The sequence below is a fragment of the Zingiber officinale genome, chromosome 5A (genome assembly GCF_018446385.1).
Source record: "Zingiber officinale cultivar Zhangliang chromosome 5A, Zo_v1.1, whole genome shotgun sequence".
Taxonomy (NCBI): domain Eukaryota; kingdom Viridiplantae; phylum Streptophyta; class Magnoliopsida; order Zingiberales; family Zingiberaceae; genus Zingiber; species Zingiber officinale.
In genome coordinates this window covers 105,866,155-105,893,212 of record NC_055994.1, presented here as the reverse complement: position 1 = coordinate 105,893,212, position 27,058 = coordinate 105,866,155, and the positions used below count along the sequence as shown (strand labels likewise).

The following is a 27,058-nucleotide window of genomic DNA, read 5'->3' as shown; positions in this document are numbered from 1 at the left end:
GACAAGAGTCATCCAATGGCTATAGAGGTTTGGGATACAAACCTAAAACCAAGAAGGATGTGACTTCCTTTCATAGAGTTCTATATAGCTATGGTGATCCGGCAGTAAGAATGGGGGACCCCATTTAGCAGTCAACGCCGCGAGGAGGGCCAAAGGCCTTGGCCGAGCGGATAAGGAGGGCGACGACCAGCTAAAGCTTCCGAGCGGAAGCAATACACCTCGCCGGAGTTGGGGTTCCGACGCTCATGATGAACAGTAGGAAAGGCCAAGCAGAGGGCCTGCTCGGCCGAAGGAATAAAACATCAACGCTGCGAACAGTCCAGAGAGCACATGACCAGGAAGCTCCCGCGCGGATCAGAACACCCGATCGGCCGGACGCGAGGAAACTGCCGACCGGTCGGACGATCGACGGGGAGTAAGAAAAGGCAAGGATAGAAACATCTTCTGACAGCAGATGATATGCAGGATCTTAGGACATGCGCTCACTGTCCCACCAAAGACGCGCTCACTGTCCCATCAAAGACATGCTCACTGTCCCATCAAAGACGTGCTCGTACTGTAGCAGTAAGGAGTCAGGCAAGCTCCTCTGACAAGCCCATACTGGGTATGGGTTGAGGACACGTGTGTGTGTCTCGGTATATGTACATCAGCCTCCTCAGAAGTCTATATAAGGCCTCCACTTCTTCAACCAGAGGGACGCGAGTCTTCATCCGGCAACCACTTTCATCTATTCCTTCGCCTGACTTGAGCGTCGGAAGGCCGTCGCCGGGACACCCCTCCCGGCTCGGTTTTGTTGCAGGTTCGCCGGAGCACTCGAGGATCCAGCAGGGAGCGCCACATCCCCAGCGTTCGTTGACCCCTGGTTCGGACAGGATCAATTTGGCGCCGTCTGTGGGAACGCACCTACATCTGAGCAGAGGCAATGGACGAGGCTGGAAGAATACATACCGTGGCACTCTCACAAGAAGAGTTGGACGCTCTGGTCGAGATAAGGGCCGCCAAACTTGTGGAGCAAAAACAGAAATTAGTAGCCGAACGACCGGAGCAACAAGCAACGTCTGCGTCAGGTGGCCGAGCGGAAGCACCTCCAGCCACTGTCGCATTCCATCGAGCCTTATTTCGTACCCCTGAAGCCATACCAGCTCGAAGGGATAGAGGATCTTCTTCAGACGAGATGCCTAGGCGAGATGACAGAAAGGGGAAAGCTCCCCGAATGGACTCATCTCCCGAGCGGATCAATCGCCAATTTTCGGAGGCTATTCTGCGAGACCCTCTGCCCAAGCACTACGTGCCTCCGACGATCGGCGAGTACAATGGAACAACTGACCCGGATGATCATCTGGGTAAGTTTGATAACACAGCCACGCTCCATCAATACACCGATGGAGTAAAGTGCCGAGTCTTCCTTACCACTCTCTCGGGATCGGCTCAACGATGGTTTCGAAGGCTACCGGACGGATCCATCACAAGTTTCAAGGACTTCCGAACGGCCTTCCTCCACCACTTCGCCAGCAGTCGGCGTTATCAAAAAACAAGCGTAAGTCTGTTCGCCATCAAGCAAGAGGCTCGGGAATCGCTTCGAGCTTACATCCAGCGATTCAACCAAGTGGCGATGGACATTCCAACGGCCACTTCGGAAACCATGATGAATGCCTTCACACAAGGCCTAGTGGATGGAGATTTCTTCCGATCGCTCATCCGAAAGCCGCCCCGGGATTATGATCACATGCTACATCGGGCCAACGAGTACATTAACGTGGAAGAAGCACAAGCTGCCCGGAAAAAGGAAGCTCCAACCGAGCGGGCACCTATTCAGGCCGAACGGAAACAGCACTCCGCTCATCAACCGCCGAGAGGACCAAGGGCCGAAGCAATCCGCTTCCCTCATGTAAGGTCCCAAGTACAAGAAGTAGCTGCCGCTCAAAGCAAGCCAAAGAAGAAATGGACCCCTATGTTCTACTCCTTCCACCGGACGGATACGCACAACACAAGGGATTGTCGAAGTCTTCCCTTCGTGGCTAATCCCGTTCCCAGGAAGGTCGAGCGACGATCTCCTTCCATCGACAGGAGGCGAAGGACCCATGAAGCCGACCGGACTCGCACCGAGAGGCGACATCAACAGACGCCCGATCGGCATAGATCTCCAAGGCAGGAGAATCGCCGAGCGTCAAGAGAACGATCCCGGCCGTCCGCTCGGGAAGAGGAAAATAGAAGCAATACTTCCCGAGGCGAGATCAACGTTATTGCTGGTGGGCCGACTGGAGGAGACTCCAACCGAGCCAGAAAGGCAGGCGTCCGGCAGCTACAGATCCACGCAGTCGGTTGTAGCCAAGAGCGGGCAAGTGGACCGGAAATCACTTTCGGGCCCGGAGACTTAGAAGGAGTAGAAGTGCCCCACGACGACGCTCTGCTCATTAAAGCGGTAATAGCAAATTACACTATTTACCGCATATTTGTTGACACAGGGAGCTCGGTCAACATTATATTCAAGAAGGCATTCGATCAGCTGCAAATTGATCGAGCCGAGCTGCTGCCCATGACGACGCCGCTCTACGGGTTCACGGGTAACGAAGTACAGCCGGTCGGACAGATCCGGTTGGCTACCTCACTGGGAGAAGAGCCGCTTAGGAGGACCAGGACAATAAATTTCGTGGTGGTCGACTCTCCCTCGTCCTACAACGTTATTTTGGGACGACCGGCGCTCGGTGAATTCCGAGCGGTCGTCTCAACCTTCCACCAGAAGATGAAGTTCCCCGTCGAAGACAAGGTGGGAGAAGTACGAGGAGATCAGTTAGCGGCTCGGCGATGCTATATAGAAATGATCCCAGCAGAAGCCTGTTCCGCTCGGAAGGCGCCCCGGATCGAGGTACACGCCATAACCGAGAAACCTCCTGCTTTAATTTATGATGAAAAGGAGGAGGTTCAGATCCATCCGACCCGATCGGAGGCCACGACTTTTATCGCTTCTGATCTGGAGGAGAAGTAGAAGGAGGAGCTGATCCAATGCCTCCAACGAAATCATGATGTCTTCGTCTGGTCGACACATGAGTTGCTCGGAATTTCGCCGAGCATAGCACAGCATGAATTGCATGTCCGACCAGACGCTCGGCCAGTGAAGCAGAGAAAAAGAGATTTCAGTGTCGAGCAGAATGCCATCATCCGGGCGGAAGTAGAAAAACTTCTGGAAACCGGCCACATACGCGAGGTGCAGTTCCCGAGCTGGCTGGCTAACGTAGTATTAGTCTCCAAGCCGGGCGGCAAGTGGAGAGTCTGCATCGACTTTCGGGACTTAAACAAAGCATGCCCCAAAGATTTTTATCCCCTGCCCCGGATAGATCAGCTGGTGGACTCTACGGCCGGCTGCGAGTTAATATGTATGCTCGACGCCTACCAAGGCTATCATCAAGTGTCGCTCGCCCATGAAGATCAAGAAAAAGTTAGCTTCGTGACTGCCGACGGCACATATTGTTACAATGTGATGTCGTTCGGATTGAAGAATGCCGGGGCCACCTATCAACGCTTGATGAACAAAGTGTTCAGGGAGCGGATCGGGCGGAATCTGGAAGTCTATGTGGATGACATTCTTATTAAATCAGTCCGAGCGGCCGATCTCTTCAAGGACATGGAAGAAACCTTCCGAACGCTACGCAAATATGGAGTCAGGCTAAATCCCCAGAAGTGCCTGTTCAGAGCAAAAGGAGAGCGTTTCTTGGGGTACATAGTGACTGAACGGGGAATTGAAGCAAATCCCAGCAAAGTGAAAGCTCTACAAGACATGCCGCCTCCCAGAAATACAAGGGAAGTGCACCGGTTGACCGGTCGGATAACTGCTTTGTCCAGATTCATCTCCAAAACCGCCGACCGGAGCCTACCATTCTTCAAGATCCTGCGCAAGGCTACTAAGTTCCAGTGGGATGAAGAATGTGACCGAGCGTTCGGAGAATTGAAAACATATCTCAATTCTCTGCCTGTACTTGCCAAGCCGATCGGGGCCCACTAGGAAGAGTGCTGTTGAATCCCGAAGCGTCCGGACGGCTCATCAAATGGACGACAGAACTAAGTGAATTTGACATCCACTATCAGCCCCGCTCGGCGATCAAAGCGCAATCCTTGGCTGATTTTGTGACCGAAGTGCAAAAGCCAGAGCCGGAAGCTCTGTGGAGAATATATGTGGATGGGTCTTCCACTCGGCTCGGAAGTGGGATTGGAATATTGCTGCTCTCGCCTCAGGAAGAAAAGATGCACTTATCCGTCCGGCTGGATTATAAAGCTACCAACAATGAAGCAGAGTATGAGGCCCTCATAGCCGGATTGCAGGCAGCACGGCATGTGGGAGCCGGTCGGGTGACACTTTATTCGGATTCACAGTTGGCCGCTCAGCAACTGTCGGGCACCTTTGAAATCAACAGCGCTCGGCTTAAACTCTACGCTGAGGCCTTTGAAAAACTCAAAGCTAATTTCCGCGAGGTTCTTATTCAGAAGATTCCCCGAACGGAGAACCAGGCAGCCGATGAGTTGGCCAAACTAGCAAGTTCTATAACGTCGGTCATTATCCCGAAGCCAATTAAACAAGTATCTTTGGTGGCACATGTTGACCGAATGGAAGGCCTCATGTTTCCGGACGACTGGAGGACACCCATTATGGAGTTTTTGCGCTCGGGCACCACTCCTGCCGATCGGGATGAAGCCCAGCTGCTCAGGAAGAGGGCCGGTCGGTTCACACTCATCGGCGATCAGCTCTACAAGAAGGCTTTCTCTCGCCCGCTGTTGAAGTGTGTGAGCTCGGAAGACTCGGCTTACATCCTCCAAGAGGTACATCAAGGATCGTGCGGAGGACATCCGGGCGGACGATCACTAGCCAAGAAGATTTTGCTAGCTGGATACTTTTGGCCGACCTTACAAATGGACGCCGCTCGGACAGTATCTACGTGCCTTTCATGCCAGAAGTATCACAACTTCTCACACCGACCGGCAGAGGAGATGAAGACATCAGCCGTTTCATGTCCTTTCGATCAATGGGGAATGGATATTGTGGGTCCATTCCCGATGGCGACCGGGCAGAGGAAATTTTTGCTGGTGGCGGTCGATTATTTTTCCAAGTGGGTGGAGGCCGAGCCACTAGCTAGGATCACCGAGCAGATGGTCAAAAAATTCATCTGGCAACACATCATCTGTAAGTTCGGTATCCCTCGCCGATTGGTTTCCGACAATGGGCGGCAATTTACAGGGAAGGTGCTAGAAGATTGGTGCAAAATCTATGGCATTGAGCAACACTTCACGTCCGTAGCTTACCCCCAAAGCAACGGTCAAGCCGAAGTAGCCAACCGGGAAATTCTCCGTATTCTGCGCGCTCGGCTCGACCACGTGGGAGGAAGTTGGCCGGATGAAGTGTCGGGCGTTTTATGGGCCATCCGGACGACTCCTAAGGAAGCGACGGGCGTCACACCTTTTCATCTGGTGTACGGCGGCGAAGCAGTCATTCCGGTTGAAGTCGGCGTCGAGTCCGTCCGGGTCCAATTGTACGATGAAGGCAACGCCGATCGGAGGAACATGGAGCTGGATATGATTGACGAGCGAGCCAAGGCATCCGTTCGGCTGATGGCATACCGTCAACGAATGAAGCAAAACTATAACCGCCGCGTCATTCCCCGATCATTCCAGGTCGACGACCTTGTCTGGAAGAAAGTCAAACCGGTCGGCGACGTCGGCAAGCTTGAAGCTCCGTGGGCAGGGCCCTTCAAAATCATCGAAAAGCTCCGCTCGGGCGCATATTATTTGGAGGATGAGGACGGTCGGCAGTTAGATAGGCCGTGGAGCGCGAACCACCTCCAGCCTTACCGGGCGGGATGAAAGGTGTACCACTGTAAATCATCCTGTGTACTTTTTTCGACTGAATACTTGAAATGCAGAAATGAAAAATCAAGAGAACAAATATAAGGCATCGTCAGCGAGGAACGAAGGCCTCGCGCCGTTCGGCCGGAGGTAAATGGGCCGAGCCAAGCACTCGAGGATCGAAGACCCAGTACCTTCCGGACGGAGGTAAATTATCCGAGCCAAAATGCTCGACGAAGCAGACCCTGAGCCGTTCGGCCAGGAGTACGTTCTCCAAGCTAGGTGAAAGGGGCATATGGATTATCCGAGCCAAGCGCCCGAATAGTGAAGGCCTCCCAGCCGATTGGATTCGCAAGCAAATGACCCGTGCCGTTCGGTCGGGCACAAAGACTGTTCAAGCGCAAGATAAGTTATGAAGGCCAAGGTCGCTCGACTTGGTAAGGAGTTAGCCTTAAAGACCGACGAGCCCCGTCGTTAAACATCGAGAGCCGCGCCGACCGGCTATAAATATCTGCGCCGACGAGCTCCGTCGTTAAAAATCGAGAGCCGCGCCGACCGGCTATAAATATCCGCGCCGACGAGCCCGAGCCGCGGCGACCGGCTATAAATAACCGCGTCGAGCACCGACGTTAAAGATCGAGAGACGAGCCGTCTATAAACTCTCCGAGCGGAAGACCGACGAGCCCGTCGGCTATAAATAACCGCGCCGTCGAGCACTGACGTTAAAGATCGAGAGACGAGCCGGCGTCTATAAACTCTCCGAGCGGAAGACCGACGATCCCCGTCGTTAAACATCGAGAGCCGCGCCGACCGGCTATAAATAACTGCGCCGTCGAGCACCGACGTTAAATATCGAGAGACGAGCCGGCGTCTATAAACGTCCGAGCGGAAAGCCGACGAGCTCCGTCGTTAAAAATCGAGAGTCGCGCCGACCGGCTATAAATATCCGCGCCGACGAGCCCCGTCGTTAAAAATCGAGAGCCGCGCCGACCGGCTATAAATAACCGCGCCGTCGAGCACCGACGTTAAAGATCGAGAGACGAGCCGGCGTCTATAAACTCTCCGAGCGGAAGACCGACGAGCCCCGTCGTTAAACATCGAGAGCCGCGCCGACCGGCTATAAATAACCGCGCCGTCGAGCACCGACGTTAAAGATTGAGAGACGAGCCGGCGTCTATAAACTCTCTGAGCGGAAGACCGACGAGCCCCGTCGTTAAACATCGAGAGTCGCGCCGACCGGCTATAAATAACCGTGCCGTCGAGCACCGACGTTAAATATCGAGAGACGAGCCGGCGTCTATAAACGTCCGAGCGGAAAGCCGACGAGCTCCGTCGTTAAAGATCGAGAGCCGCGCCGACCGGCTATAAATATCCACGCCGACGAGCTCCGTCGTTAAAGATCGAGAGACGAGCCGGCGTCTATAAACTCTCCGAGCGGGAGACCGTCTAGCCCAGACGTTAAACCGTAGAGCCGCGCCGACCGGCTATAAATATCCGCGCCGACGAGCTCCGTCGTTAAAAATCGAGAACCGCGCCGATTGTCTATAAACATCCGCGCGACGAGCATTCACAAAAACTAAATTGTTTAAGTCCGATCGGTCGTCGGTTTGCCAATACTTCGCATTCAAACAGTATAGCCAAGCGCTAAACGATTTCGAGGAAAACGAGTCAATTGATTAACCTGATCGGTTATCTAGTGGGAGACACGTATAGCTTAACTGACTCTACAAATGAGCACCAAACAGACAGAAGAGGGCAATGAAGGACAGACAAAAATAGAAGCAAAGGAATACAATTAGGCCGAACGGCACGTACAAAAATTTTACATCCGCCGAGCGGATGAAATACAGGAAGTACTTGGAAGAATTCGCCTCACTCCGGGTCCTCAAAATTGAAAAAGGCGTCCGGGATATCGTCAATCATGGCCGCCAGGTCGGAGGCTGGAATGTGCATTCCCGCAGGAAGGTGGCCACCCTTCTTCAAGTACGCCATGGTGACCTTGACCGCCTCAGCGAAAGTTGATGAGACGTTGCCGCCGAATTTTGCGCCGAACCGTTCCGAGCGGAGGTAGTCTAGGCGGCTCGGCTCTCCCTCCTTATATTTTTTGAGTACCGCCCGGGAAGCGGTTAAGGAATCTTGGACTGCCTTCAAGTCCATTTCAGCCTTTGTGCATTCTGCCGAACGGTCTTCCCGTTCGGCGTTCAGCTGGGCCTCCAGATCCTTGGATCGCTGATCTAGCGCACGGACATCTACTTTCATCTTGTCCAGATCAGCTATCGCTCGCTTCTTCCGGGCAGTAGCGCGTTTGGCATCCGCTTCGCGCTTCTTGACTTGGCCCTCTAGCCGAGCCACCTCTGTAGACAGGTCGGCGGACTTTTTCTGTTCGGCCTCGAGGGTTTGTTTCTCCCGCTCGGCCGATGGACCCCCCGACACTTGGAGTTTCTCCAGGAGATCCTCCAGCTCGGCTAGCCGATGGCTAGTGGCGATTTGCTCCGCCCAATGCTGTGAGGAAAATAACAAAGTCAGGAACTGAACAGTAGCATGGCACAGGAAGAAAAACGAACCTACCTGAGTGGCTTGCTGCATATGGTTATCGCCGAGCTGCTTGGGCGTCATGAGGGCCACCCGAATCTGGGCGTCCTCGAAAAGCTTGGCAAGCGGACCCGTCAAGGTTATTTCATGAACAGGGCTTGATGGCCGATCGGCAGACAGTAAATATTCCTCCGATGGGAATCGAAGGGAAGTCTTGACGGTCGGGTGGCCGGCCGGCACTTCCTCAGCCGCAGTCGCCTGGCCCGACGACTCCCCTATGGTTGAAGTCTCGCCCAACCGTCGTAAGCGACGACGAGTCAGTGAAGGAGAGCCAGAGGGCTGTGCGGTGGGCGAGGCCACGGGGGTCCTGATCTGCGACGGCGTGCGACTGGGCGAAGCGACCTCGATCGGCGCCTGGGGTTCGCCTTCTTGGGTCGGCGGGAGGCTGGGGTCTCTACGACGTTTCCGCCGAACTTCCCGTGGTGAATCCCCGACCTGGGGAACTCCCAGCTCAGCCGGGGCAGAGGAAACAGGATCCGCCTCAACCTCTGTTGAAACGGATGGAGTAGCTTCTGTTTCAGGGGCGGACTGCGTCCCCCCCTCTCCTGTAGCTGCCGGGCGGCTGGGGATTAGACCCCGCTCGGCGAGTTCTTTTTTGGTAGCCGCCTCAATCTCCACGGCCTTCAACTTCAGATGATCGGTGGCCTTGGAGCGCCACATGACTTCAGCTGTAATGGAAGAAATTAAAATCAGTTAGACAAAAAAGGCGAAGAGAGTAAAAAGTCCTTACTCATGCGGTAGGGGAGATTGGCCCGAACGGGAGATAATCTGAAAATATACAACACCCCCTTGAGAAGCAACTGGTCGATTTTGTACCGCTGACCGGACAACCAGTTCGCCGCATGAAGGTAGGCCGGATTGCTTCTGAATTTGCCGAGCTCCGGCTGGGTCGGCACAGCAGTCTGCCATTTGGTTCGGAATTCTGGCCGCTCGGGAAGTCGTATGTAGAAGAAGAACTCCTTCCAGTGCTTGTTAGAGGTCGGCATATTATCAAAAAATTTAAAGCCTATTCTACTTTGGAAAATGAAAGTGCCCAGCTCGGATTGTTTGGGGTAGAAGAAGAAGTGGAATATTTTGGGGTCAAGTGGGATACTGTGCAGCTTGAAGAGGACAACCACCCCGCTCAGCAACCTAAAGGAGTTCGGCACAAGTTGGCCGAGCGGAATGCGGAAATAATTACAAACCTCCAAAATAAAGGGATGGGTAGGAAATCTAAGGCCGCCCTGGAATTGGTCCAGAAAAAAACAAATGGTACCAATCGGCGGGTTATGGGGCCGGTCGGCTATAACTATTTCATGGTCATCAGGGATCCCATACGTCCGAACAAGACGACGAGCGCCCTCTTCATCAAACCGACTCTCCATGGTCATGTACCAAGGGCCATGAACATCCATAGTGGGTACGGAAGTGCTTGCCATGACTGAAGTATCAAGAAAAAGAAAGAAGGAAGCCGAAGGAAACTCGGAAACGGAGGACAGATAAGAGTTCGCAAGCAAGGGAACGAAAGGAGTTCCACGCGAAAGGGAAAGGCCAAACGAAAGGAAGGGAGAAGCTTACTGAGGAAAGGTGAACGGAGAAGATCACCAGAAAGCCGAAAACCACCTAGAGGCGAGAGCTAGGACAACCGGAATGAAGCAGCCGCGGGCACCTTCGACGGAGGATGAGCGATGAAACAGAGAAATGGCGGAGACGAAGGCTTTATGCGAACGAGGCTGGTCGACCTCGTCCGTCGGATGCAGGTCACGAGAGACGAGGTCATCATCTAACCGTCCATTTCAAAGTAACCGCGTCCCATCGTACGGATCATCACCGCCACACAAGAAGAGCCACGTGGCGCTCTGTCACCAGGCGCAATTAATGCGCCCATACCGCGTATGCTTCGACTTAATGGAAAGGATTTGCGTGATTTTCGAGAAGATTTAGACAAGCAAACATCCACGCTGGACGCCAAGACATCCAGAACGAAGAGCCGAGCGGATGATGAGTTATGAGGGCCGAACGGCTCTAGGTATATCATAAGCGGCGGTAAGGCGACGACCGCCCGTTCGGACACATAGTCCAGTCAGTCGGACTCATTGCCTCCTTCGACTAGACTTGAAGAGGAGGCAAGTGATCCGGCAGTAAGAATGGGGGACCCCATTTAGCAGTCAACGCCGCGAGGAGGGCCAAAGGCCTTGGCCGAGCGGATAAGAAGGAAGCTTCCGAGCGGAAGCAATACACCCCGCCGGAGTCGGGGTTCCGACGCTCATGATGAACAGTAGGAAAGGCCGAGCAGAGGGCCTGCTCGGCCGAAGGAATAAAACATCAACGCTGCGAACAGTCCAGAGAGCACATGACCAGGAAGCTCCCGCGCGGATCAGAACACCCGATCGGCCGGACGCGAGGAAACTGCCGACCGGTCGGACGATCGACGGGGAGTAAGAAAAGGCAAGGATAGAAACATCTTCTGACAGCAGATGATATGCAGGATCTTAGGACATGCGCTCACTGTCCCACCAAAGACGCGCTCACTGTCCCATCAAAGACGTGCTCACTGTCCCATCAAAGACGTGCTCGTACTGTAGCAGTAAGGAGTCAGGCAAGCTCCTCTGACAAGCCCATACTGGGTATGGGTTGGGACACGTGTGTGTGCCTCGGTATATGTACATCAGCCTCCTCAGAAGTCTATATAAGGCCTCCACTTCTTCAACCGGAGGGACGCGAGTCTTCATCCGGCAACCACTTTCATCTATTCCTTCGCCTGACTTTAGCGTCGGAGGGCCGTCGCCGGGACACCCCTCCCGGCTCGGTTTTGTTGCAGGTTCGCCGGAGCACTCGAGGATCCAGCAGGGAGCGCCACATCCCCAGCGTTCGTTGACCCCTGATTCGGACAGGATCATATGGGATCAACCCTAGGTTTAGAGGTCAAGTCAAGAATACTAGGGAAGAAATCCCTAAAGGTCCTTTTGGCAAGACCAAGGTGACTAAGGCTCCAAAAAGACCTAATAAAGTCACAAAGAAGGTTACAAGAGAAGTTATCCCTAGAAGTGACCTAGTAGAAGTGACCAAGGCTTCTAAGAAGCCTAGAAAGGTCCTTAGGAAGGTATCTAGGGAAGTTATCCCTAGTGAGTACCTAGAGCATCCAAGGAGCACCAATAGGTATTGGGTTCCTAGGAACATATTCTCTACACCCTAGATGGGTTTAGAGAGTGTCAACTCTAATTAGAAGGGTAGTTAACTCAACCTTGTTAAAGTTGACACTTGAGAGTATTTTCAAGGTTATTGTTAACCTTTGAAAATGAAAAGGATTGTAGGGTTACTCTTTGAAAGAGTAATATATGTGCCAAAATTTGAAGAGTTGAACTTAATTTAAATTGGCACACTTAAGAAAAGTATAAGAAAAATCAAGTTAAAATTTTGATACTTTCTTAAGGAATTAAGAGAAAACTCATGCTTTAATCAAATGTGATTAAACCTTGAAGAGCAAAAATGTGTCAAAGTTTGAAAAGTTGAACTAAGTTAAATTGACACACTTGAGAGAAGCAAAAGTAATGTCAAATTTAGAATTTGGCATTTTCTTATAGAATTAAGGGAAAAGTAAACCTTAATCCAAATTGTCACTCTTGGAAAGAGTAGCATGTGCTAAATCTTAAGGAATTATGTTTGAATTAAATTGACACAATTTGGAGAATCATAAGAAATACCAAGTTAGGATTTTGGTATCTTCTTAGTGATTTAAGGGAAATCTAAGTGTCAATCTAAAGTGTTACTATTTGGAGGAGTAGAATGTGTCAAGTCTTGAGGAATTGGACTTAAATTTAAATTGGTACAAATACAAAAAGAAATACCAAGCTGAAAATTTGGTATTCTATTGAGGGGTTAAAGAAAAATTTAAACCTTAATCAAATTAATTACTCTTTGGAAGAGTAAGTTGTGCCAAATCTTAAGGAATCACATCAAAGGTAAGTTGGTACACTTGGAGAAAGGATAAGAAATGTCTAGTTGAGATATTAGTATGTTCTTAAGAGATTAAGAGCAAAACCAAGTCTCAATCTAAATGTTTGATCCTTAAAGAGAGTAATATGTGTCAAACAAATATTTGAGAATTGAATTCTTAATTTCAACTGGCACAAATAGAAAAGGAGTAAAAGGAAATGCCAAGTTGGGTTTTTGCATTCCTTCAAGAGATAAGCAATCTAGGCTTAATTTTTAAGGGCTTAGCTAAGGGATTAAGGATACTTGGATAGTCTATCTAAGTATATTTTATCTATACTAAAGTGTCATGATTGATTGTCTATCATATGTCATGACATCATGTCTTGCATTCATTTTTATTATGAAAAACACAAAAATACTATGTCATGTCATACATACATCATGTAGCTATAGCATGCTTTTCTTTTAAAAATTGATTATTTTGATGTATGTCATTAATCATCATGCATTATGTTAATTTCCTTGTAATTAAGGACAAAAGACATTTATTAAGAATGGTAAATATCCCAACAAGTGGGATTATACCAAATGACATCCTAAGTGGATGATCATAAGTCTCTTAATGCCTAGATATGCATGATCCCTTAGTTTAGGGTAAAACCAAATATACATCTCACAAAGAATCATAAGGTGACTTGTATGTGTTTTAGCACACATTAGATACAAGTGAGATGTTAGGATGGTGAACAAAACTCAATATGTTGATTTAGTGCATCTTGTTGAGTTTTAGATTCATCAAAGCACATAGTCATGTGACTTCCAATCATTGGGAAAGCTAATGTACAAGTCATGTGCATTAAGTCCAAAGAACATGGTTGGATATTGGTTTTGAAAATAATTTTAAAATACTTTTGGAAAATCTTGGTGAATACTATCTTTTGATAGTGATCATCATTGAATAGTTAGACACAAACATGAAGAAAACACTAAAGTTTTTACAAGTTTTCAAATTTGTGTCAACTTTTGAAAATAAGAAATATTTTCATAGAAACTATTTTTCCTTGATAAAGTATACCCTAAATAATGTCTACATGAATTTTCATGATTTTTAAAATTTTGTAGAATTTTTGGGGAGTTTCTGAATTTCGCTGAAATTGAATTTCAAGAAATCAGGAACCCAATCGATCAGCTGATCGATTGGGATGGGTTCGATCCATCAGCCGATCGATTGGGAAGCCAATTCCCGTAAACAGAAGGGTAGTGAATCGATCATCCGATAATTGACCCAGGCTGGATCGATCAGTCGATCGATTTAGAGGGAATTTCTGCGAGCAGTAACTTGCGGAATCGATCAATGGATCGATTGAAGTGATTTCAATCGATTGAATCCTAACTTCAATCGATTGGGAAGTCTGATTTTGACTGGAAAAGCCTGATTTCAGCACTTCAAGTCACTTCGAGTCCTGTTAACCACTCCAAACCCCTTGGAATACATTTGTATACGTCTAAGGGGAATTTTTTATGATGAAAACAAGTATGGATTGGTTAAGAGAAACCAAAGTGAAGTTTAGGATAAGATTTAGTTTCAATTCTGAATTTTGGAACCTTAAAACTTTAAGTTTTGGTTCTCAAGGGTCATAACCCTTTGGAATATATTTGTATACACTTAGGGGGAGTTTTTATGATGAAAACAAGCATGGATTGGTTAAGGTAGACTTAGGTGAAGTTTAGAGTGAGGTTTAGCTTCTTTATTGAATTTTGAACCTCAAAACTTCGAGTTTTAGTTTCAGTAATTATTTAGGAACCTCAAGTCATTGTTAGTGCAATGATAGTAGTTTGACCATGTTTTTAGGGAGAGTTACTCTTTGAAAACATAAAAATCTTTTCAAATACCTTGGAAGGGGGTTAAAACTTCGTGATAAATTAATACTTCGGGTCGAGTATTGGGGAGCAATGGCAGATTGGTTATCTTCATTGCTAGGATGATAAATGTTATCGGATGAGCATTGTGGAGTATATTACTGCTCAAGGGGGAGCATTGGGTTAATGAAGGGGATCGAACCTTTATTGGTAAAGTGAAAAATGCTCTTGGATCAACATTGAGAAGAAGATTACTGCTTAAGGAGGAGCATTGAATACAATGAATGGGAGTTTTATTGAGAAGTTGATGCATGCTCTACGATGAGCAGTGTGAAGTGCAATAGAGCTCAAGGGGGAGCTTTGGCGGCAATGACGAATATGAGATCTTCGTTGTGCGGTTGTTAACAACATATGAGGTTGTAAACAACGTAGAGTTAACTCTTATGGAGAAGAGTTTGTTTTCAGCTTTTGATGTGTGACAAAGGGGGAGAATGGAAGGTTAAGTTAGGCCTTCATCCCAAGAAGGAGGAGTTTGCCCTCTAGGAAAGGGAGAGAATGAAGGAAACCTTCATTCATGCCTTGTCATGAAAAAGTTAAGGCTATGAGATTTAGCCTTGGTATAAAGAAGAGATTAAGACTATGGGATTTAGCCTTGGTATAAAGAAGAGGTTAAGGCTATGGGATTTAACCTAACTTAGAGGTATTATCAAATATCAAAAAGGGAGAGATTGTTGGGGCAATTTCCCTTGGTCAAGTTTGACAAGTTGACTAAGCTTGAGTTGAGTCAAGCTTGAGTCGGGATTTGAGTTTTGATGTTTGACAATATAGGGAGATTGCTGGAGCAATCGTCCGGTTATGGAGATGGTCAAAGGGTTGACCAGGTTGATGAGAATACAAGTCAAGTAAATCAAGGTTGACAGGAGACTTGACTGGGAAAGTCCTAACTGGAGTTTAGGCAGTAGTGGAAGTCCTAACTGGAGGTTGGGCAAATTGAAAGTCCTAACTAGAGTTTAGGCAGTGGTGGAAGTTCTAACTGGAGGTTAGATAAATTGAAAAGTTCAAGTGTGATCTTGGCAAAGGAGAAAATCCTGGTGAGGAGCCAGACATTTGGGAAGTCCTAGTGAGGAACCAGGCAACGGAAAGTCCAAGTGTAATCTTGGCAAAGATTGTAAGTCCAAGCATGTGGTCTTGGCAAGGTAAGTCCTAGTGTGACTTGGCAAGGAGAACTCGATAACTAGGATGAGGCCGAAGGAAGCTCTTGAAGGCAAGGCATAAAGGATGGGAGATATCCGAGAGAAGCAAGGCTGATGGAGGAGGCTAGAAGGCTAGTTCGAGGTTGGTCGGGTATGGCCAAATGCTAGGCACGGAGATCCAACAGGTCACGGTTGACAAGGAGTTGAGTTGGAGATTTTGGACTTGAGTTTGAGTCAAGTCCAGGCTGGTCAATCGATCGGGCAATCGATTGAACCAGGGTCCAATCGATCAGTCGATCGATTGGAGTGTGCTGCGATTATGGAAAAACCCAATCGATTGATCCATCGATTGGGATGTGAAATCGCGAGCACAGAAGCATTCCCAATCGATCGGGCAATCGATTGGGAGCTGCCAATCGACCGGTCGATCGATTGGGCAGCAGAAGCTCTTGCGCAATCGCGAGAGCACAGAAATGCTCTGAATCAATCGGGCAATCGATTCAGGCAGTCCCAATCGATCGGTCGATCGATTGGGAAGTGATCGTTAACAGGAAATGAGCAATGGACGACTACGATGGAGCGGTGATGACGTGGCAATCGATTGGGGATGGATTGGATCGATTGGGAGCACTGTTTAAAGCCTTGACGGAGCGTTTTCTCCGTAGTTCTTTACGAGCTTTCTTCCTGCAATTTTGCTGCGATCTTCAGCGACTTTCTCCGATCTTCACCGCCAGTTCTTGAAGGCTCTTGAGAGTATTCTCTCAAGGTTCAAGAGGCAACAACAAACACAAGTAAGCAAGAAGAGAGTGCATTCATTTGTATTTGTATTTCTCTTTCTTGTGTGAGTGTTGTATTGTAGTATGAGTTTGTACGAGCCTTCTCCGCCTCCGGCTGCGACCGAGAAAGAGGTTTTCATAGTGGAGATAGCGTGTCGTGTGTGGATCCTTGGATTAGTCACCTCTTCTTGAGGTGGATACCAAGTAAATCTACTTGTTAGCGTTGTGTGAGTCTTGTACATTATTTCCGCTGCATATCATCATCAAGATGAAGCAAATCGACGGAAGCGCGACGAATCGCTATTCACCCCCCCCCCCCTTAAGGTTCCAACAGATTGCACCAACAGTTTGGCAATAGGTAACTTCTCATGAGAGGAGTAGGTGAGGACGCGTTCCTCGTTGAGAGAATAGCAGGCGTCAGTTCGACCTAGGATTTCTGAAGGAAATCCAAAAGTCAGAATCGGACAGTCCGAATGCTGTCAAAAGTTAGCTTTTATATTACTTTATTATTTGTTGTTATCATAACTTTATTTTGCAGGAGACTAACACTTTTTGCAGGGTCTGATTTTACCTCATTCTATTGACTAAACGTCTGAATCGGTGTTATGAACTGCAAGTGCATGGTTTCGTTGTCAATAATAAAAGAATATCGAATCCACAGGGACTCTTGATTACTCCTCTAAGATTTTTTATTCCCTAAGTTTTACTCCGATAGGTTTTTCTCTTATTTGGAGTTCACTTCTCCAAGGCTTCTCACTACCTAAAGTTCATTTCCTTAGGATTTTTCTTTTGCTTAGAGTTCACTCTTTCAAAAGTTCTCACTACCTAAGGTTCACCCCCTTAAGATTTTTCTTTTGCCAAGCATCCGATCACCCTTGACCCACTTAGACTTTCTCCTTTATTAGTCATCCAATCAACCTTAACTTGACTAGACTTCTCACTTGATTATGTCAACCTTGACCAAACTCCATTAAATATATTATTAAACAAATATCAAAATTCTAGAGGTCGATTGCAGTAATAGGTTTTCATAAAAGAACGAGTTTGATTGATTATAAAGAGAAAGAAGTTAATTTGAAAAGATCCTGCAGCTGATTATGTCACTTCTTCACTGTTACTTTCATCAAATTGATTCTTTCTTTGAAAAACACGTTTCTCTTGAAATACAACTTCAATTCCCATCTCACATATCATTTCTTTAGTTTTAACAATGGTCTTATCATAACCATCTTCTCTAAATTATTTTAGAAATAAAATAATTCCATGTATAAGTTTGATAGCAATATTAATATTCATATCTTCAGATTGAAAAAAAAAATTGCTCATAATGTTGATAGCATGCAATAACTTGTACCAAATTACAACACCAAACAAGAATTCAATATTCTCAAGTTCATATAAGGCTAAGGACTTGACTTCACTCTTTGTTTTGAGATCTTTGCTATCATTTGCCAAGTCATAGAAAGCATCTCTTATTTGTGCAGTTTACTCTTTTATAAGTTTAACACTCTTAACATGACTTTTCCAACGTATTTATGACAATGTATTAATTGTCAAACCCTTCACATAATCTTTGAAAATCTTTCATCGATTGGTAGAAGAGGAGAACAATGTATAGATCTATTGTATCACTCCAAAAATGACAGCTTATGACAACAATTCGCTATATCACACCAAGCTAAATTAAGATTATGACAACCACCAGGAGTATTCAAAGCTCTAGGATTCATTTCAAGTAACTTTTTTTGTACACCTTTACGTCTCCCTTTCATAATAGATCCATTATCACATCCTTGACCTCTAATATCATCAATATCAAGATCAAGATTGACTAAAGCATTTTTAAGATGCATAAAAAAACCCCAAGTAATGAAGTATCATCAACCACTAAAAATTGCACTTAATATTCTTCTACTTTTGTGGAACTTTCTAAATCATTTAAACATCATATGACAATGGTGATTGATATTGGGAGTACAATCTAATATGATTGAAAAATATTTTGGTTGTCTAACCTTTGCAAGTATTGTTTTCCTTATCTCACTTGTCAACATCTGTGTCAACTCATTTTGAATTCTACAACCGAGATATGTAGTATGAGTCTCATGGTCTTTAATCCGTCAGTGGTGCTCTTTCATTATTGGATCAAACTCTATAATAATTTCAATCATTTGTAAGAATAAATCATTATTTTCAACATAACAATGTACACAACTTCCTCAAAATGCTAAGTTATTTTTCGTCAATCGTTGAACAACTATTATTATCCTCTATCACACTTGTTTCTAATGTTCTCTTTCTTTATTAAGTTGTATACCTACATCAATCACTTTATTTGTTCTCAATCTTCTTTCCAATTCAAGTCAATTCAACATACACTCCATATGCTCGCTTCATGATTTGCAAGATAGCAACTCAAATTATGTCAATAATTGCATCCTTCATTAGCTAACTAACCATATTCAATCTTGGTTACTTGCTTCTTAAATAACTTACAGTAATAACAAAAATTCTTACGAGAGAAGAAACTGAATATAATAACTATCTTCTATCACTTTCCTCCTCATTTGATTGAATTCTCTTATAATATGGCACATTGAAATGTCTATTAATGCCATCTTTAGGAAACACATTAGGGACATATCTCTTCTAACCTCTTTCTATTAAAAAGTCTTTAACTTTTTGATTAATGTTGTCCTACTTTCCCATATCATCAAAGCAAATCTCTTGATTCAAGTTCTTATGTTAAACATACTTATCATCTTTCTCATTGTCATTCAATTCATCCACATTAATAGATTCAATGACCTATTCAATATAAATCTCATTCTTATCCAATTCAGTATCGTGTTCTCCGTTAATTGAATTATCAACCATGTTTCTAACCTCTGAATTTTTTTTTTTATTTGAAACAAAGTAGTTATTGATATCTCTAGCTTGACTTTTGAATTATTTTCTCAATCTTTAGCGTTCTTTTTCTTTTAAGATCCGGACATGTATTTAGGAGGCACAGTTAACCTAAGATTTTAACAAAAAATTCAAAGGAATATCACATATACTTTTACTTATGTTGTACTTTTGTGAGACATTTATTCAAACATTTAGTAAGCATATGAATTCAAAGATTTCTTAAAGTAGACCAATGTAATTCCTAGTATTATCATAAAGTAGTGAAAATAATAAAGACTCAAACTAAAAGCTCACCTATCTTCTTCGTTTGGGTTTTGATCTAGAAAATTAATGGAGTCACGAACATTTTTCCCTTCAATTCAAGATTTTAAAGAAAAACAAATCTCGTTTCATCTATTAAACAAGTCGAGGAATCTGCTCTTACTTTTTAAAGAAAAATGCTCTAAATTAATAATCAAAAAAGAAAGAGGAAGAAATCAAACCTTCCCGCTATTGAAAAATGATTCTACTAGCATATCTTTAGTCACTTTTTAAGAACGGAAAAGGGAAAAGAAGAGAAAAAGAGTTTGTGAGAAGGATTAGAATGTGAGGAATTATATTGGGTCAATTTATACTGCAAAATAATAGGGTTTTTAAAAAATTATGGGCTCTCAAGAAAATGGGGCTGAGTCTGATGATTCTTTTGTCTCCTAATAGGCACGACCTTGTAGGAATAGTAAGAGAAACGTAGGTTTGGTTTAGTTTAGGGGCAATAGTGGTGGTTAGCGACCATTATAGAAGGAGAATATTAATGTTATATAGGGTGTCATTACGTAGTAACAACTATAAAATAAAAATCACAATTCAAGAGGAGGTATGGTAATGCTAACTATAAAATAAAAATCACGAATCTTCTTTCGTCCAGATGAATCAGATTCTAGGACGAATCCACTTATTCATCTTGGAATTAGTGAATTAGAAGATTAGCGATGAATTTGTATTCGTTGTAAATTTGACAGCAAAATTATTATTCATTGCAGATTTAGCGATGAAATTATTATTCGTCACCAAATTTCAGCATCCCGCATTTGCCGACAAATCCATTTTCATTGTCAAATTTGCGACGAAAATCTTATCTTTGGTATTAATTTATACATAAACTTATCAATAGACTTATATAAACTAAAAGACATGATATACTAATTGATGAAAGATGAAACTGAATAGCAATATATATGGAACACAATAATACGAAGTCAAGAGACATTGTACACTAACAACATAAACAGATAATAGAGTCTATCAAGACTCATAATACAGACATATTATAACCTTTTAATTTTTTTCTAAGCTGATTTAACTAGCTTTTCGCTGAAATCCCAAAGTCTTCTTCCCAATAATTCATCTCTACCGTTAGAAGTTGTCTTCGACTCATTGCAATCAGCGAAGTACTTTCCACTCACGCCCTTAATGTTTGGATGCAATGCGACATAGCATGAAGTTGCAGCTCCCTGTAATTATTAAAAGGAGAATCTTGATGCTTAATCATTGGATTTTATTCCTCTAACGATAGTTGAAAATAGATATGAACTAGGATCCGACAAAATATTGAAGCATTTAGTAGAAAGTAGAAAGCATTAGTGAGTTCAATAATTGGTGAATGTTGCATCGACAAACCTGAGGTATGGTCTTCCATAAGACGCAAGTTGCAGTTTGCAAAGCACCTACAAGCAAAAGGAAGGCATGAGTGTAAGTTTTAAAGCTTTGACAACATGAATTCATTGGTTTTAGGAGCATACCGACGAAGGCAGTAGAGTGCCTTGCCAGGTTTGTCCTGATCAGACCAGGATGCAGTGAATTTGCTGTGACATTTAGCACCCCTTCTTCCTGTTGATTTACCATGAATATGTTATAAATTTGTTAATAACCAGTAGTAGGACAAGTTGATGCGGAGGTATCAGTTTGCACCGGACAGTATAGCAGTACCTTCAGGCGCCTAGCTAGCTCGTTGGCGTGCAATATGTTGGCCAATTTGGACTGTCCATATGCCAATTTGTCATTGTAACTGAAAAAGGGTTGCAAATATATTTCTCAATCAGTTAATTAACTAAATCTTTTTTGAAATGTTCAGCAATGCATAGTGCTCCTAACGACTCACAAGTCTTTGTCGTTGAGTTTGTCGAATCTTATTCCTGTTCTATATGTTGTCATGTGAGCTTCGGATGACAGATTCACAATACGGCTCTCAATTCCTGTCCTCTCTGCTGTGCTTTTCATTTTGTCAAGCAGAAGTTTGGTCAGCAGAAAATGACCTGAAATCAAAACGAAACCACATTGCAAGATCATATGGAAAACGAACATGTGGAAATCTTAAAAAGAATTGCTCGTTTACGATTACTAAATGAAGTCGTTTTGAGATGGTGAAGAAGATACTCACCGACATGATTGGTAGCAAACTGCATCTCTATCCCATCCTCCGAAAGTTGAAACGGACAGTACATGACGCCGGCATTGTTTCTGAAAGCAAACAAGTTGAAGAGGAGACGTAAGATTCGGCCGCGACAAAGAATGGAACAATTAGTGCGAGGAAACAATGGTATAACTACATCAAGATGTTTAGAGGAAGATCCATGGCAAGAAACTTCTCGGCGAAGGCTCGGACGGACTTGAGCGAACTGAGTTCTATCTGTATGATGTCGATTCTAGCAGATGGGGTGCTCTGTAGAATGCTCTGCTTTACTTCACTGGCAGCTTCGGTGTTCCTGGCGCCGATGATGACATGGGCTCCTCTGAGGGCCATCACCCTTGCAGCTTCGGCTCCGATCCCGCTACTACCACCTGGATTGCAAAACGAGGTAGGAAACAACTCAGATCTTAGCTACAAAATCAGTAAGCATGCATCGATCTAAGCTAGGTATCGATTTTGGGAACGATTTGTCCGGATTTAGGGCAGATTTGGAGCAACAAAGAAGAGTGGTGTACCGGTGATGATCACCGTGAGGAGGGAGGCGTCGATGCCGTCGGTGACCTGCTCGGCGGTGGAGGCGGATCCGAATCCGCTGGGGCCGGGGATGCCGGTGGCTTCCCTGAAGTAACCCATGGCTCCGATGAAATCTTGCTGTTAGGTCTAGCGAAGGAAAGAGAAAGATTGAAAGGCGACGAGGATGAAAGGGAAGAGAGACGGGTAATTTATAGGGCCATCGTACGCGTTTGATCGATTGCCATTTTGCAGTGTCCTGGGGAGGCAGCTGTTGGGGGCGAGACCTGCATGCAGCTTGATGGAGAAGCAACGCGGGGATGGAAGCTTCTAATGGGCCGAATTTGGGCCTATACGTTTACACACGGTCCCAATAGAAGCTTCTTACGTCGTTTACTCTTCTAGAAACTAGAAACGAGTTATATATCTAGACTGTAACACACTGTGGACCCTGAATCTAGACACCGAGTAAAAAGTGTTTTTTTTTTTATTTTTTTAATATTTTTTTAAAGTATATTATATATATTTAGAATTCAAAATTTTAAAATTTTAGAGTTAAGCTATAATAAATTTAAATTAATAAAAAAAATTTCTTATGATTCAAATATTTTTTTAATTATAATATTTAAAATTAAAAATTTTAATACACATAAGATATATTATATATATTTAAAGTTTAAAATTTAAAATTTTAAAATTGACAAGAATCAATATGATTTTCTATTTAGAGTTCAAGTTTTCTTTTTAAATTATAGTGTTAATAATTAAAAAATTTAGATATTTATCGGGTATATATTTTTTTAAAAAAATATTGATTAAAAAAATCTAGGCACCTGGACATTTTAGCATGCACGATTGATTATATATATAAACTAATTTTATTAATGTTAGAAGTAAACTATATAGATGTTGAATTTATTTTTTTAATTATATATATTTTTTAATATGATGTTAATTTTAATATGCTTTTGTTTAATGATAATAATGAGATAAAAAGGAAAAAATTATTAGTACATAAGACATCTAATCTTTTAATGGATATGGATATCCAATCTTTTAGTATGACTATAAATACTATAAAAATTTCTTACTTTACTGACGGAATATTCTGATGGAATATTTTTCCATCGATATTTATTCTTTATTGATGAAAATTAGCATCCATCGGAAAACGCAAAATTTTTTTGAGGTTCCTGCGGAATTAGGATTCCATCGGTAATTACCGACATGATATAAAATTCTGTTGATAATTACCAACAGATATAGAATTCTATTGGTAGTTATCGATGGAATCTTAATTCCATTGGAAAACCCGAAATTATTAGGGCACCTGTGCCCTTCCTTTCTCTAGCACTCGCATATCTTCTCTCCAGCGGCATGTCTTCTCCTCGGCGGCGTTTCTCTAGGTAATCTTCTTCCATCATTTTTTTCCTCTTTTATGCTTGCTAGTGTACACGCTGCCAAGCGTAGTGGCATTTCCGACCACCAGCACGCGATTGGCAGCATTGCCAACCGCCAGCACGCGCCTTGTGACATCTCCGACGACTACTTACTAGCGATTGTGCATGCCGCCAGGAGCGTGCTGGAGGCTGTGCAGGCCGCCAGAACACGACGGTTGTGATGGAGAAGTAACGCAGGGATGGAAGCTTCTAATCGACCTTATTTGGGATTATACTTTAAACATGGTCCAAGTAGAAGCTTCTTTCGTTGTTCACACTTCTAGAAACTATAAACGAGTTTTTAAAATATATATATATATATATATATATATATATATATATATATATATATATATATATATATATATATATATATATATATATTATGTTTTTTGATATTCTTTAAATTTATAGTGCACCCATTAAATATTTTTTTGAGAAATATTTTATAGGCGTCGATGGTAAATGCATACAAAGTTTTTAAGGATCTTTCATTAATTAGACTAGATGAGTTATTTTCTAAATTCAAATTACATGAACAGATTAATGCACTTCCAGCCGAAAAAGGTATTATTTTGGTTGTAGATACAAGCAAGAAGAAGGAATCAGAGAACAAGTTCCGAAACGAACCCAAGTTCGAAGGTGAATCATATTCATAAAACTACGATGAAAGCACTACCGAGCTTATGACCCTGGTTCAAAAATTGTACAAGAAGAAGAAGTGGTTTAGCAAACAAGAGATCAAGAAGGTGATCCAAATGAAGACGAAGCAATTGAGTCCAAATTCGAGCACGAAGGCTAAGTCAAAAGTCACCTATTACGGATGCAACAAGAAAAGACACATCAAGTCAAATTGTCCAAATATGAAGGAAACCAAAAAGCAATAGAAAAATAAGGCACTACAAGCAATGTGAGATGAGTCTTCATCAGAAGACTCCAATGAAGAACACACAAGCAAGCTTCCTCGCACTTTCAGCTCAAGATCAAGTTGTCGAAACTAAGTCTAAGAATGAATTGGAAGTCGAGTCTGAGCGAAACCACGAATCCATATCCAGTTTAGATGATCCTAACTCCACTGAAAGTCCATCGTTAGTTAGATTGCACAACTTAATTTCTTACTTATCTAGAAAATTAGCCAAGTCCAATATTCGGGCCAAGTCACTCCAAAAGGAGGTCAAAGCCCTTAAGGAGGAGACTAACCCAAGTCCTTTGACCAACCCAATTCAAATTGGAACTTTAACTCAAGTTCAAGAACTTGAGGAAGAAAATTTCAATTTGAAAACTCAAGTCAAAGAGCTTAAGGACACATAGGGATGGTTCACTTTGGGTTTCAAGAACCTTGATTTGATTCTTGGAAAACATAGGCCCATATGCAACTGATCTAAACTCGGATACAAGGCTAAACATTAATTCAAATCTTACTTCTCTTTAATAAATCAAACCAATAGAAATCTAGTCTTAGCATGAGTCTCTAAGTCTAACTTGACTAATCAAGTTGGACTTAATTAATATTGGATTCCCAAGGATTAAATCCATTACCTTGATAGACCTAATCGAAACTACAATTCAGGGGGAGCCAATAGAAAGATCATCTTTATTGTTAGATAGATTTGCTTGATTGCTTGATTTACTACTTTCCTTATTTCTTCCTAGATTAGGATAGTTAGATCAGGACTTAGGCTTGATCGACACTTGACTAGTTAGACCAAAGATTTTCAGAAAGAAAGTTAAATATTCAATTTCTTTAAAAGGCTTGTCTCGAAGCGGTCGTTGCTCCGATACCTAAGAAAGCCCCTGCGTCTCGCCACAGCCCAAAAGTTGATTATCAAAATGGATATTTAACTGACTAACTATTAAGCTTAAGACTAACTTAAATGTAAATAAATCCTTAGATTTTAAATTAAATCAATAAAGTTAAAATTAATAATCATCTCACAAAACACATAAGGTTGCCTGTTTGAAAATTTAGAAAATGCTTAGATTGACTTAAGTTAAAATTGAGAATTAGCTTAACTTAACTCAAACATAATCAAATCTAACTCAGACTTAATCAAACTTAACTCGAACTTAACTTAAACTTAACTCAAACATAATCAAACTTAACTCAAGCATAATCAAACTTAACCCAAACTTAACTCAAACATAACCAAATCTAATTCAAACATACTCAAACTTAACTTAAAGTTAATCAAAGTTAACTCAAAGTTAATCAAACTTAACTTAAACTTAACTCAAACGTAATCAAATCTAGTAACATTAAGATCCATCTCACAAAGAACCCATAGGAGTGATATGATTAATCATCTCAATTGGGTGAGATGGAAAATAAGGAGTGGAAATCAATCTATCTATCTTATAATCCATATAAATTGGATCCAAATCAAATACTTTATATGTAGGAACATAATTATTTGGATCAATAGATGTTGGATAGTAGATGTTCCAGACATATGACAGGAGACAGATTAAAGTTCACCAAACTAAAACTCAAGAAGTTAAGATCAATTGCATTTGGTAATAATGGAAAACTTAAGGTGATCAGAACAGATAATATTGAATTGAATTCCAATTTCATTATTAAAAAAGTTCTACTAGTAGAAAAGTTTAAGTTTAACTTATTTAGTATTAGTCAATTGTGTGATTCTGGCTATTTAGTAACATTTTCAAACTCTGAATGTGTAATTAAAAATATCAAAAATTCTAAAGTTACACTTAAGGGAATTAGAAAAAAAAATATTTATATAATTAACCTACCAACCTTTTCACTCAAGTGTCTATTGACATAATAAGAGAAAACCAAGTTGTGGCATAGAAGATTGGGTCACACTCACATAAGACTCATTTCTAAAATGAGTCATAATAGCTTAGTTAGAGGTCTACTAAAATTAAGAAATTTAGAAAATATAATCTGTAATGCTTGTCAACAAGTAAAATAAACTAAATCAACTCACAAACTAATAAGCCTAAATCAAACCAACTCAATACTTGAATTCCTACATTTAGACCTTTTTGATTCACACGGAGTTAAGTCACTAAGCAAAAACCAATACTACTTAATAATAATTGATGATTATTCAAGATTTACATGGGTAAAATTTTTAAAAACTAAAGATGAAACCTTTGAAATTTTCAGCAATTTATAAAAATTAATAGAAAATGAAAAAGATATAAAAATTAAAAGAATAAGACGTAATCATGGGGAGAATTTAAAAAATCATAGGTTTATCAAATTTTACCAAACAAATGGATATCACCATGATTTTTTGTGTCCTAAAACCCCTAATAAAATAGACTAGTGGAAAGAAAAAATAGGATATTACAAGAAGCTACTATAATCATGTTAAATGAATATAACTTAAGTAATCAATTTTAGGAAGAGGCAATAAATACAGTATGTTATATTCAAAATAAAATTTTAATTAATAAATTTTACAAGAAAACCCCTTATGAACAGTATTATAATAAAATACCCAACTTAAATTATCTAAAAGTATTTGGATGTAAAGTACACATATTAAACACTAAAGATTACTTAGGTAAATTATATCTAAATCAACAACTGATATTTTTCTAGGGTATCCCACA

At 42.8% G+C, this 27,058-nt stretch overlaps 1 protein-coding gene across 1 annotated transcript; it reads right to left on the bottom strand.

Moving 5' to 3' along the window:
- Positions 1–20,260: 20,260 nt before the first annotated feature.
- On the bottom strand, positions 20,261–22,238 carry LOC121981329 (short-chain dehydrogenase TIC 32 B, chloroplastic-like). Its single transcript, XM_042533784.1, has 8 exons — positions 22,040–22,238; positions 21,664–21,895; positions 21,495–21,574; positions 21,216–21,369; positions 21,044–21,122; positions 20,857–20,944; positions 20,735–20,781; positions 20,261–20,568 (listed from the first exon to the last, which is right to left on the bottom strand). The coding sequence occupies exons 1-8, from the start codon at positions 22,155–22,157 to the stop codon at positions 20,404–20,406; spliced, it is 963 nt and encodes a 320-aa protein (XP_042389718.1). The 5' UTR covers positions 22,158–22,238; the 3' UTR covers positions 20,261–20,403.
- Between the last annotated feature and the right edge of the window lie 4,820 nt (positions 22,239–27,058).

What these genes read in the sequence shown, in the direction of transcription:
- LOC121981329 (XM_042533784.1), bottom strand. Translation starts at nt 22,157, where the DNA reads ATGGGTTACTTCAGGGAAGCCACCGGCATCCCCGGCCCCAGCGGATTC. An exon ending in AGCTAGCTAGGCGCCTGAAG is followed by an intron (nt 20,945 to 21,043) that starts GTACTGCTATAC and finishes GTAAATCAACAG; the next exon opens with GAAGAAGGGGTGCTAAATGT. An exon ending in TATGGAAGACCATACCTCAG is followed by an intron (nt 20,569 to 20,734) that starts GTTTGTCGATGC and finishes TAATAATTACAG; the next exon opens with GGAGCTGCAACTTCATGCTA.